This window comes from Vicia villosa, linkage group LG5 (assembly GCF_029867415.1).
Source record: "Vicia villosa cultivar HV-30 ecotype Madison, WI linkage group LG5, Vvil1.0, whole genome shotgun sequence".
Classification (NCBI taxonomy): Eukaryota; Viridiplantae; Streptophyta; class Magnoliopsida; order Fabales; family Fabaceae; genus Vicia; species Vicia villosa.
This window is the reverse complement of record NC_081184.1, coordinates 84,537,957-84,551,623: the sequence shown is the minus strand read 5'-3', so window position 1 is coordinate 84,551,623 and position 13,667 is coordinate 84,537,957. Positions and strand designations below refer to the sequence as shown.

General features: G+C 35.8%; 1 protein-coding gene across 1 annotated transcript; it reads left to right on the top strand.

Annotated features, from left to right (window-relative positions):
* The first annotated feature begins 5,853 nt into the window (after positions 1–5,853).
* LOC131606809 (aluminum-activated malate transporter 2-like) lies at positions 5,854–8,391 on the top strand. Its single transcript, XM_058878929.1, has 6 exons — positions 5,854–6,210; positions 6,480–6,620; positions 6,716–6,988; positions 7,254–7,366; positions 7,447–7,590; positions 7,850–8,391. The coding sequence occupies exons 1-6, from the start codon at positions 5,925–5,927 to the stop codon at positions 8,303–8,305; spliced, it is 1,413 nt and encodes a 470-aa protein (XP_058734912.1). The 5' UTR covers positions 5,854–5,924; the 3' UTR covers positions 8,306–8,391.
* The last annotated feature ends 5,276 nt before the right edge of the window (positions 8,392–13,667 follow it).

Genomic DNA, 13,667 nt, shown 5'->3' with positions numbered 1-13,667 from the left:
TCTTTTATGCGTGGAGCGGGGGGATTGGTGAAGGGTCTTAGCATCCTGAGATGGCTGGAAAAGATTGTTATGTAAAGTCAAAATTATGATTCGACACAGAGAGTTAGGTTAGAGAAAATCACCTTCGGCCCTTCAGAAGCATGCATTTTGTCCTTCTTGGACGATTTGGATTGGGGAGACGGAGCGGTCGAAGCCACAGAATGTTTTCGACTCTGGCACAAAGACAAGCAATCAGAATCAGATGCAAAAAATAAAAACCAAATACATAGCCAGACATGAAACAAACCACAAATCGAACCTTTATAGCCGTCGAGATGGGTTCATCATCAGAGTTGGGGGTGTCAGTTTTTGGCTGCAAAAGAAATGTCAGAACAAGGCAAAACATGAAGACAGAAATCTGCAAGGTCGAAGACATACCTTTGTTTTGGAAGTAGCAACTTTATCAGACTTGAGTATCGGATTGTCCATGACAGCTGCAAGAGGAACAGCTAAAGAAAGGGCTAAGTTAGTACCAAAAAGAGTCGAAGAAAATGAAAAGGGTTTTCCAAGAAGTTGTTACCATTGGGGATGGCAGTGAGTGCTCTCACATATCGAGGAGCAATATGCAAAGCACCTGGATAGTTATCCAAACTGTACTTCGTCGATTCCACTCTAGCGGCCTTTTTCTTATAAGCATTCTCAACATCCGACCAAGGACAATAATACCAATCCGGAATTGGTGGTTGAAATGCTAAAGCTAGAGGTCTAGTAGGTAAGGGAGTAAATTTAAGTTTTGAAAAATGAAGTGCGAAGAGATATTTATCTTTCGCGTAACCAGGGATTTTTAAAGAAGGGATCTTGTTGGTTACCTTCTCCCTTAATACCTCATCTGCTTGAGAGATAGTTCGACGAAGATCAGTGGGCAAATATACCACCCCAAAGTACTTCTGGAAGGCTTGAATTTGTTTGATATTGGTGGCCTTACATTGAGTGGGTTTACCCTGCAAATAAGCAATAGCAGGAGTCAGTTCTGAAACCTTCTTGTCAGGGACTCCAATAAAAGTAACAAAATAAGTTCGCCACCAGGTTTTGAACTCATAAGTACAGTAGAATGATGGTTTAAAATTTGTGAAGACAAGAGAGGGTCGTTTTTTCCATATGTTGTTGTAATCCTCCTTAACATGCTCCCATGATTCGACATTAATGACGTCCAGCAACAGCTCATGAGAGGTGTACAAAGATATGGGGTCGATGCAAAAGTGGAATTTAGCCACAATTGTAGTAACAAGAAGGGTCCATGCACCAGAACATTTTTCTTTTTTGTGGCATTGGGATTGTAGCGTCTGATTTGTCGTGCCACTTCTGTCAGAGATACATAAAGGTTGGCCAATATCAGTTGTCATAAAGCAACGCCCTCACCATTGTGTAGGTGACTGGTGAGATAGAAAAATTGCTTCGCCACCTGCATGGACCTAGAACAGAATATGCATCTCGACAACCAATATGTCAAGAAGGCGACATGCTCCTCATCACTAATGTCGGGGGTGTCTTTGTGATAATGAGTGAGAAAATTGTTGAATGTTGGGTTTTTTGTTTCGCCAATGTCGAACTTTACAGGGATCACTTCGACATCCACATGGTTAAACGTGGGACAGGTGGGTTTTAAACCTGTAATGGCAGCAACATCCAAAAGAGTGGGAGTGATCATACCACAGCCTGTATGGAAGGTGTTCGTTGAACCTTCCCAGAAGAAAAATGCAGATGTCAACATGCTGTGGGAATAAGGAATGCCTTATTGCGACATGTTGAGGAGGGTGTCGATACCCAAATCTTCCCACAGTTTGCCCTTGCTGGGTTTCAAGCGTGCCATCCAGGCAGCAAACTTAGGGCATTTCAGTGGAGGAGCCGTTCGAAAATTCCTGTCATAAAAGCACAGAGAGAGGGGTCTCGGAGAAGTTATTAAAGGTCTGGAGTCTTTGCTAGTGGGGAAGAAAGCGCCTTCATCAGTGGTATAAATTTCAGAAGGAGCATCGACGGGTAATGGACCTAAGAAAGATAAGGGGGCACCTTCAAGATGAAAAGGAATAAGTACCTGAGATTGCCAGATTTTAGCTTTTTCGTCGCCGAATGGAGGTTTAGGGACATAGGGCTTGCCATCGACAAGGAGAAGTTCATAAGACTTGGGTGGAGATATGTTTGAAGCAGAAGTCGCCATTTTTGCACAAAGAAGCTTTTGGAAGAAGAAACGGTTTGAGAAAAATAGAAGACGCAGAGAACTGAAGGAGAAACGATGAAGACGTAAAAAGGAAAGGAAGAGTTGCTAAGATTTATGATGTATGTGAATCACCACCTTTATTTTCAATGCAATCCTTTTACTTTTTAATCATATGCTTCGAAGCTTTCATTTATATTGTGTTCTTTAACTAATATTTATTTTGTCTTTTGATCATTGCTTCAACCAACTAAACCGAAACTGGTTGTTGTCATCAAAGAACCACCCTTGAGTCGACGCTATCTGGTGGTTACAAGTCACCTCAGAAGGTCATGGTCAGAATAATCATAACACTACAAAATCTGAGTCTAGGTTCGCCCCGTCGGTCACGAGTCACCTGTTGATCGAATCTAACAGTTAGCATGGAAAAAATTGTATTTGTCACTAGCCTTAGAAAACCGTTTCTTAGGCAAACACTTCGACGAGACATTAACATAGTGTTTACTGCGTGACCACCAGATAGCGTCGACTCAAGGGTGGTTCTCTAATGACACCAACCAGTTTTGGTTTACTTGGTTGAAACGATGATTAAGAGACAAAATAAATACTGGTTAAAGAACATAATACAAATAAAAGCTTCTAAGCACATGATTAAAAAGTAAAAGGATTGCATTGAACATAAAGATGGTGATTCACATACATCAGAACTCTTAGCAACTCTTGTTTCTTGAAGGGCGAAAAATGGGCAGAGTGTAAGCAAGTAGTTTGATCATAATAGTGAATACACTTTTCTACATTATTCTAGCCTATTTATAGGCTTTACATGAAGTAACTACCTAGTACAATCTACGGCTAATATTTAAATTATCAGCAACCGCCTCATAGGATCTTTCTTTGTGTTTGGCGCCTTTGGCACACGATTCTTGTCTGGTAACCGCTTCCTTAATATTTCAAACTTTGAATTTTGAACTCTCGCGCTTCACTTGTTTCTGATAACTGTCTTCCGTCGACACCGCATCCCACTATTGAACGCTTCATCTAAAAATCTGCTAAGTATGGAACCTCCAGGTTCGACTCCTGCTCTTGCTTCGACTCTTAACAATTTCGACATCATCTACTGCCGATATTTGCTTTGTTTCTCTTTTGTGCAGGTTCCTTGTTAGAATGAGGGAGTCCTCTGATGAGGACACGTGTCTTGCTTTGCCTCTAGGAATTTTCTTAGGGTAACACTGAGTATCTCAAATGATCTGCGTTAAGTAAAAAAGATAATTAAGTAGAAATATAACTAAGATTAATCATGCAATATCAAATTAAACATGTGTCCCAATAGATTTGAAATAAGTTCATCCAATAAAACCTAACCTAAGAGTATTTAGCTACTCATAGTGATTAAATTACAATACCAAATATTACGAAGAAGGTTGCATAAGAAAATCCTAGAAGATCTGGCCTTCAATGGCTTTGAACGCGCTCAAAATCTCACTTCCAATGATGTAATTCGTCACTTGCAGTCTAAAATCGCAGAACTCTTGAAATGATGCCAAAATTCCCCTTTTAAAGCCTTAAGTTCATACCAGAACGCGCCGACATTATCCAAAATAAAGGACCCATCGCGCTCGATGGCGTGCGATGGCAAGCGTGTTTTTGCCAGAAACTTGCTCTCTTGCTCTTTTTTCAACCTAATTTCTCAAAGTCCTAATTTCTTCATACATTGTCATTTTGGCGTCATTTTTTGGCCATTATTCCTCAAATTTGATCAATTTTGGCTTGTTTCTCTCAGTTTTTCGACAAAATACATGCAATGACAATGTGTCATCACTCCTCATAGTTCACATTACATCAATGTCATTTAATGCTCATGTACTAACCACTAACCAACACCTTGTGTAATTCTAATCGTATCAACATATCTTTGACTTGAATTTTCACACCTAAAAAAAAAATCTTCCATCAATTTTCTTCATTCTAAATTATACAATAGAACTTGTGAGTGCAACTCAACAACTCTTTCACAACACCACATTTTTTTTGATGGGGAGGATAAGGCAAAGCTGCAACCACAGAACAACCCCTATACTCAAATCAAACCTAAAGCTCTAATACCAGTTGTTGAAAAAATTGATAATAGATCGAGAGAAAAATAAAACACAATCACAAAACAAGTACATAAAGTGGAAATTCTAAAAGTAGAGAAAAAACCACAGTCATTGTCAAGTGACAACCAAATAATAATAATATGTGAAAATTATTACAACACATAATTTACCCGACTCACCTTCATTTTTAAGGGGCGGGCCAAGGTTTTAAGCTCGCACCCTCAACTATGTCCGTTTTGCCTCGCTCCGTTTTTTTGCGGAGTTTTGCAAAGCAAATCTTAAAGAGACAGACATGCTCGTTTGTCATCCCTACCTACACTCACACTTATAAAAAAAATATTTTACTACATCTCACAAACTAACACAAAAATAATAGAACACAAAAGTCGAATATAAATTTAAAGTGTTTTTTATCTGTGCATTTTGCATTGGAGAATTTAAATACTTTATATAATTTTAGACTCATTAATTCTTTCCAAAACTAGACATTTCAATATATATAGTCAGAGGGACATAATTGCAAGTGACTGAATAAATCAATAGAATCTAATTTTATCATAGAATTTAAGTTGGATAGAAACCAACCCTTACAATTATTTCCAAATTTAGATATGATTGCAATTACATTCTCACGCAATCACAAAGTTAAAATTAACCACTAATCATCATCTATGCTTGATCACACAGCTCGTATCAGAATGGAATATATTTCAGAATACATATCATATTAGAATCATCATCAGCTAAAACATTACTGCTTTATCTTGTTACCATTAGCTGTACTCCAATCATACAATTTCAATTTTTACACCTCAATTAAAATCCAACTTGCCACTGTCACTTTTTATTTTCTTTCCTAATTTGTCATAGCCAAGTGCCTTCAACTTTCACCCCAAAAAAAGCCAACTGTCTCTATGTACCTTTTGATTTTTACGTTTCAATACTTCTAGGCTATGGCTACTTGCAATGTGTAATAACATCCACACACGTCTCATGAAATGCACATCATTGTCATCTTTTGTCGTATAGCACAAAGTTCATTATTTCAGGTTTTTTATTAAAAGAATCATGACAAATACTTAGCTTTTCCCACCTTATATAGTTTAATCCACTTTAGCAATCAAATATGTCTTTGTATTTGTACTCTAACCGTACAATTTATACCACTAATCCATATTTATATCATTTCATTATTAAACAAATGATTGAATTAAGGAACACAAAACATGTTCGGCCCGTCAGACATACTCGTTTTAGACCTGCATCTTCTATTCTCTGATCTCATTCTGTCATTTTTTACAAGTTTTTGCAGAACAAACATAAATAGAACGACCATATTCGTATGTGTTAGTTGAGATAAATAAGTGTAAGATGTTAGTTTTCTGGTCTAAAATTTTGGATAAAATTTTTTAATTGAATTCCAAATTTCTAACTTCTTGAAATGAAAGGTTAAATAAAAAATTAATAAATTATTTATTCTTGAAAACTTGAATGAGGTACTTTCTCTTACCACTCTCCCTATAAATACACAAACATTTAAGGTGACTAAAACTACAAGAAAATCCAAGTACAAGCATAGCATTACCACACCATCTTCAAATATATTCTTTTGTTCCTCTCACCATTTTCTCTACAACATGGTCTCTCCAAACATAAACCAAGAGAAATCATGTTGTCTAGTTAAAGGATTGGAAAAGATAATGATTTTGCCAAAGGTTGTAATGAAGAAAGTGTTATGCATTTGTAGGATGGCAAAAGAGATAGCACAAGATGATCCAAGAAAAGTGATTCACTCACTAAAAGTTGGTCTTGCAATCTCTTTGGTGTCTCTATTTTACTACTATCAACCACTTTATGAGAATTTTGGTCTTTCAGCAATGTGGGCTGTCATGACTGTTGTTGTAGTCTTTGAATACACAGTTGGTGAGTTTGCATAATCACATTTTTATTTCATCTTTTACACCATAGTACACTTTTCGTCAGCAGACGAAGTGGTCCTAACCATTAAGAATTCACATACACTAATCTTGTAGTATCATAGTTCAAACTCTGTTGTTGGTGTCCAATCTAACAATATTGACTTCTGTCAGTTGACATAGGATTTGCAGATCACCGTAGGACAAAGTTTTATATAAATTAAATTTATTGAACTAATTACTAACTATATATTATACAATATGTGAAATTTTTAGGAGCTACCTTAGGTAAAGGTTTGAATAGGACAATGGCAACATTGGCAGCAGGTGCTTTAGGTGTTGGTGCTCATTACTTAGCTAGCTTCTCAGGAGAGACAGGAGAACCTATTCTAATTGGATTCTTTGTATTCCTACAAGGTAAACCAACCAAAAAAACAAATAGAGATGTAGAAAAATAAATAAAAATTAATGAGAATAAACTAACATAATGTTTTTATTTGTTGTTTTTGCAGCTGCTATAGCATCATTCATAAGGTTCTTTCCCAAAGTGAAAACAAGATATGATTATGGGATGCTAATATTTATCTTGACATTCTCTTTGATATCTGTGTCTGGATTTCGTGATGATGAAGTAGTGAAAATGGCTCACAAAAGATTATCTACTATTTTTCTTGGAGGTTCTGCTTGTGTCATGATTTCTATTTTTGTTTGTCCTGTTTGGGCCGGTGAAGAATTGCACTATTCCATTGCTCAAAAGTTGGAAAAACTTGGTGACTTCTTAGAAGGTTAGATTTTTCCAAAAACTTATGTCTATCATATTATAAATTTTATTTTACTATACCAAAAATAACACGTCATGAACGCAATTTAGTATTAAATAAGCTGAGAACACTTCGATCAGATGATAAGAGATTTCTTCTAGTTTAACTATAGATTTTGGATTCGAACCCAGACTAGGACACGCAATACTCTCTGCGGTTGTACGCAGGATAGCCAATTTCTTATAAAGAAAATATATCTAATAGAGTTATATTGTGATGTATTTTGCAGCATTTGTTGGAGAGTACTTCAAAACAACAAAGGAAGAAGAATCTAAAGAGATAAAGTCTTTTCTTGAAGGTTATAAAAGCATTCTCAATGCTAAAAGTAGTGAAGAGTCTTTGGTAGGTAATTTAAGTTATTGTCACATATTTTTCTTCAGTTAAAAATTTTTTAAGGTAAATGTCTAATACTTTGTATATAGGCCAATTTTGCAAGGTGGGAACCAGGTCATGGCAAGTTCAAATTCCGTCATCCATGGAGTCAATATCTCAAAATCGGCGCACTTTCTCGCCAATGCGCTTATCGAATGGAAGCTCTAAAGGAACAACTCAATTCAGATATCAAAGTATATATCTTATACTAAAAATCTAAAATATAAATTTATAAAATTAAATCTTAAATTTAAAGCGTCTGCCCGGTCACAATTTTTTCACAATCAATAGCTTAGATCATTAGGCTAACATCAGACGCATCTCTTCTGATGTAAAACATACTTTAAAATCTAATATTAAACCGTAATTACATTTTCTCATATGGAACATATGGAGAAAATGTTTAACACGCGTTAATTAATTCGATGCAATTTATTGTTGTATCTTATGTAGGGATCGGCCGAAATTCGTAGTACAATCCAAGAACTATGCACCGAAATGTGTTTAGAATCAAGCATGGCATTGAAACAATTGAGTTTGTCAATCAAAACAATGAAAAAGAAATCATCACATGATACACACATTGCAAACTCGAAAGCCGCGGTGAAAAGCCTAAATTCATTGCTTCAATCAAGTTTATGGAAAGAGACAGATCTCTTATCAGTTATACCAGCTGTGACAGTGGCTTCACTACTAATTGATGTTGTTGATTGCACAAAGGAACTTGCAGATTCTGTTAATGTTCTTGCTACACTCTTAAATTTTGATACTTCGGATGATGAAAAACCACCTAAAGAAATGTCACAATCTCCAACTTGTGAATGTGTTGAATCTAATTCTATGATTGAGAACTCACATGTGGTTATTATAGTTGAGGAATCAATGTGTGATAAATGTAACAAAGTTTGATTGTTGATATACATGTATATGACTCATGACTTCAACCATCGGATTAGAACTAATCATGAAACATGATTTAATGTTGTTGTTTTTTTTATAATAACATTTTCATTTGATTAACATTATGTGGTTTTACAATAATGTTCATTTTGTAATCTGAAATTTAAATGGTTATTAGTGAGGGTTGTTTTATTTAAATTCTCTTATGTGGTGTTCACATAATCACATGTCTTTGTAAGCAATATTTTGATATTATATATAATTTGTGAATTCTTTTATACCTATGAAAAGAAGTGACAGCAAATATTCATAACTAAAAGAAAATTTCAATCTAAATTTTAATTCACTTTAATATTTTAAAAATAAGGTTTGCTCGAAAGGAATAAATGATATCTATAATTATTATGAATCAATGAAGGTTGGCTCGAAAACAAGTTGGATAACTCGAAAGATTGTGGATTAAACTTTCGTTGTCTATGTAAGAATTTATTTGGCGAATAATATGTAAGTATATTTATGGGTTAAACTTTCGCTGTGGATGTAAGAATTTATTTGGTGAATAATAAGTAGGTACATTTATAAAAAGGTCTTTGAAATTTGAGATTTTATATACTCTGGTGAGCAGCTGAATCCCAACTCACCAAAAAAAAACCTTCTCTGGAAGTAATTTAGTTAATCTTATGAGGAAAAGACTTCATTTTTGGGATTATAGGTATATTAGGCTATGGGGAAGAGTTATTTTCTTCAATTATGTGTTCAATGCTCTCCTTGTGTTCTTCCTATATTTTTTTTAAAATGCTTGTGAAAATGTGGAATCGACTCATGAGTCCAATCACGACTTTGTCGTGATATATGGATTTTTTAAGTCATTCGAGTTCGTTTCAGGCTCGAAAACAGCATTTTAATATATTCCATAATTTTAACAATTTATGTTTTAATTTTTCACAATTTTAGCAATTTTTGTTTTATTTTTGTTTTTGAATATTTTTAGCATTGCGGTTTCTTTTCAGGATTTAAACACTTTTGGAACCTGGTTGTCAGTTATGTTTTATAATAATAACATTTGAAAGTTTTCTCTTTTAGGTGGATTCCATAGTTTTATCTGACAGGCTTGTCACTTGCAAACTTGTGTTTTTCATTGTAAGCTTAGTGCTTACTAGTTCTTCGTGATTTTAACTGCATCAGATTTAGAGGAGGTTTCTTTTGGGAGGTGTTAAAGGGGAGTCCAAGATTTCTTAGGTGAGGTGATTTGATGTGTGTAAACCTAAAAAGATTGGAGGGTTGGTGTTAGAGATCTCTGGTTGGTTAATTTATCCATTTTAGCCTAATGGAGATGGAGACTCTTAGCAGGTGCGTTTAGGAATTGGTTTGATATCTTTTACGCCTGGTATGGTACGTCTTTTGTCTCATTTGTATGGGGGGGTATGTCTGTGGGCGTTCAATTTTTTTCCTCTTGGTGGAATCGAATGACCCTTCTCGTTTTCAAAAAGGAGGATCCTTCGAATTGGTTTGAGATAAGGCTTATTAAGAAGGAGGGGTTCGGTCATCTGACCTCATTTTGGAAGGATCCTTGGATAGGGTCTATACCTCTTAAGACGAGGTTTCAAAGACTTTTTACCATCTCATAAATTCAAGAGGGATATGTGAGAGAGATTGGGAGATAGGTTAAAGGTAGGATCTCGTGCGACCTTAGTTGGAGGAAACCATTCTTCGTTCATGAAGAACCTTTGGTATCTGATGTCTTTTCGATCCTTCAAGAGTTCAAATTTTTTAAAGAGTGCGATAGAAGGATTTGGAAGCATACTAAAGATAGAATTTATTTTGTCGTGTCTGCTTACAAAACCCAAGTGGACCTAACCTCTCTCTCTAAGACCCCATTAGTTAGGTTAAATCCTTCTCTCTTCTTATTAGGAATAGATGGCCCCCTCTAAGGTGGGGGTATTCTGGCAACTTATCTCGGACAAGTTCCCTTCTAGAGAGAATTTGTTCAAGCGGAAAATCATAATGACCTTGATTATAACTCTTGTATCTTATGTGGGGTCATAATGGAATGTGCTTCTCATCTCTTTTGTTACATGTAATTTAGTCTCTAGTGTCTGGTATATTATCTTTAAGTAGTTATGGGAGCAATCAACTCTTCCAAGTGAGTGTATGGTTCTTTTTTAGTTTTTCTTATCTTTAGGAATTAAGTTCAAATATAGGGAAGGTTTTGTCATGATTTGGTACACAGTGGGTTGGACTATCTGGGTCTATGCATAGTGATAAGTTGTTTTCTGGTTTGTCAACAAATTTGAAAGAGGTTGAAAAAAATTTGTTTAGCTTGGCATTGGTTTCTCAGCAAGTTAACCTTGAATTCATTCTCCTTCTCTGAGTAGCTTTAGATCCTTATCATATGCCTAAACCTCTGGCAGATTAAGTGTTCTAACTAATTTTGGAGTGGTTCAGTACCCTTGGTGTTACTGTGGCTTTTTTGGATTGTTGATGGTGGGTCTCGCGGTATAACTTCTAGTCAGGTAATCAGTTGGATGGTGTTGCATATAATGGATGCATCATTGGAGATGTCTTCCTTTCATAGTTCCTTTGTAGCGTGCCTTTTATTTTTCCTTTCTTTAGTTAGCTTGATTGTCTTTCCGTGTCTCTGTACTTCTCGGATTAATTTCTTCTCACACACACACACACACACATGTTGTGTTGTGTTTGTGTTGTGTTGAAACACACATGTTGTGTTGTGTTTGTGTTGTGTTGAACAGGCTATTCATGATATGAAAACATGAGATGATTCCACACATTGGTTCGGTTCATCACTTCCATGTTTTTTAAAAATAAAAATACAGAAGCGAAACAAACTAATTTCATTTATGTTGATTCGGTTCGGTTTTTGAAACAAACAAAAAAATTATTGATTTTTTTTAATTTGGTTTGATTTTTTTTTAATTTGGTTTGATTTTTTTTTTAATTTGGTTTGATTTGATTGAATCTTCAATTATATATATGAGAATCTCTTATCCCACCCCTTGGGGATCTTAGGGACCATGTGCGTTTCCAATAGTACCCCATGTTTCCGTAGATGTATCTCCGGACGCACCTTTTTTTTACTTAACGTTGGTTTATTCCGTAGATACACCTACGGGAGTTTTCCTGTCATGTATCTATGGAAACTTTTGATGTTAAAATCGCGTCAGACTCTTCTTCTCCCTCATTCACAAAACTTTTCATTTTCACAAAACTCTCTCAACCTCAAAAAATCTTCCTTCCACCAAAGTTGTTATTTTTCTCTCGAGTTCGATAGGGAATATCAACATCAACGATCAACACACTCCAACTTGTTCGAAGTTCAATTTAATAGTTTCCGAGTTATTTTCGAGTATTTCCCGTAATAGAGTTAGAATACACTTTTAGGTGTATAAATCATTAGATAGTGTTAGAAACATAGTTTAGAGACAATGTAGATATTGTTTCTTGTGTAAAATGGACAACCAAGGGCTCAAAATTTGGATTTGCAAGGTAATGAACAATAAATACGCCATTGTTGCGTTTTGGAAGTTGTAGAACATTCTGTAGGTGCATTGATAAGTGCCAAAATGTACTTATTTTGTGTATGTAAATAGAGGCATTTATCGATACTTTTGTTAATACCGTTTCAATAATTCCCCGTTTTGTATATAAATACGTATACTTTGTGAATAGTTGTATTTTCATATACTTTTATACCATTTGATAGTTTTTCCTTTGTTTTTATAGGTATTCATGCTTATTGGAGCCTTGAGGAATAAAGTGTCAAAGGCACGGCTTCGATTTCGTAATTTTGGTGAAAGCCCGCTTAGCCACCGTCAAGCGGACTTCCAAAGACTCAAAATAAGGATGACCAAAATCATCATTTTGGTTTCCATTCATTCATTATTGGATAGAGCATTGAATAACCTTTCCAACGCTTCGAACCGGGCGCAATTCGGAGTTACGGTTCTCGAGTTATGGCGAAAACAAAATCTGATTTTTAGCAGACTCCGCTAAGCGGAGGGGGTCCGCTGAGCGGAGCTCCAGCGGAGCAAATCAGCGTCTGGAAGCAATTTTGAGTCCGCTGAGCGGAGGGGGTCCGCTAAGCGGACCTGCTAAGACAGCAGCTCGTTAAAAGGGGCCAAAGTCACATTTTTAGGTCATGGGTTGGGTATTTTTGAGTCCCAACACCATCAACTTCATTCTTAGATCAAAATTAGCTTAGAAAACAACTTCGGAGGTTGCATAAGGATGATCGGGGGTGGATTGAGCGTCGAACGGAGCTGACAAACCGGGAGATCTTCGGTTCATTTCTCTTCTTTTTTGTGTATTTCTCTTTGGTTGGGTTTGTTTGTATATTTACTTGAATCTTATGTATATTTACCGATTATAATGTTATATTTAACTTGCTTTACGAATCTGTGTTGATGTTATCCTGGATTTTTGCTCTATGCTGAGGATTTGGGGTGATTTAGAGATAAACTTCTTGAATCTTTATCTAGGATGATTATCTGTTGGTTCTGAACTCTAGAGATAGATTTAGAGCTAGCATTCACCGTGGGTATCTGTTCTTAATGCTTTCGTGTTTGAGCGGCGCGCGAGAGATCGCCGACGCGAGAATACGGATGTTCTCGCGACTTCGCGTTAGAGATAACCTTAGTTGTGAGATGATCTCGTTTGTGCTCCAGAGATGGACGCTTATGTGAGAGATACGTGATGACATAGACGAGTATCGTAGGTTGAATATAATGGGTTGGTAAGTGTATGTTTGTGAAGAGTGAATATATTTACATTCCTGATAAGTTCTTTCTCTTCTAAGAATGTGTTTGTTATTCTTTCCTGTCTATATCTTTGTTTACTTTTTGCTCATTCAAACCCAAGCTCGAAACCGTAGAAACTGTTGAATGGCATCTCTCCATCTCTGTGGACGATAATTCCTGGATCAATATTTCCAAATCTTGTTTGTTGCTTGCCCTATACTGCATTCAACAAAATGGCGCCGTTGCCGGGGATGGTTGTGAATTGCATCGCAATAGTTTTCGTGGTTTTGAGCTTTGTATATAACGTATATATTGTATAGTTTCAAGTGTATATATTTACTTGTACATGTTTACTTGTTTATGTTCACCATATAGTTTTACTTGTATATGTTACATACAAGTATACTTTTGTTGGTGAATGTTGGTGAAACATGTTGATCTCGGATTAGCTCTCTACTTACAAATCTTCATTTTTCAACACGTGCATCCAACATTCACCAAATTTCTCTTTGTGTATGTTAATAGTTAAATGTGTTTCATGTTTGTATATATGTGTTTGTTCATGTACATATTTGTATACTTGTGTTTTCCTTTATGTTCGTTTAATCATTGTATAT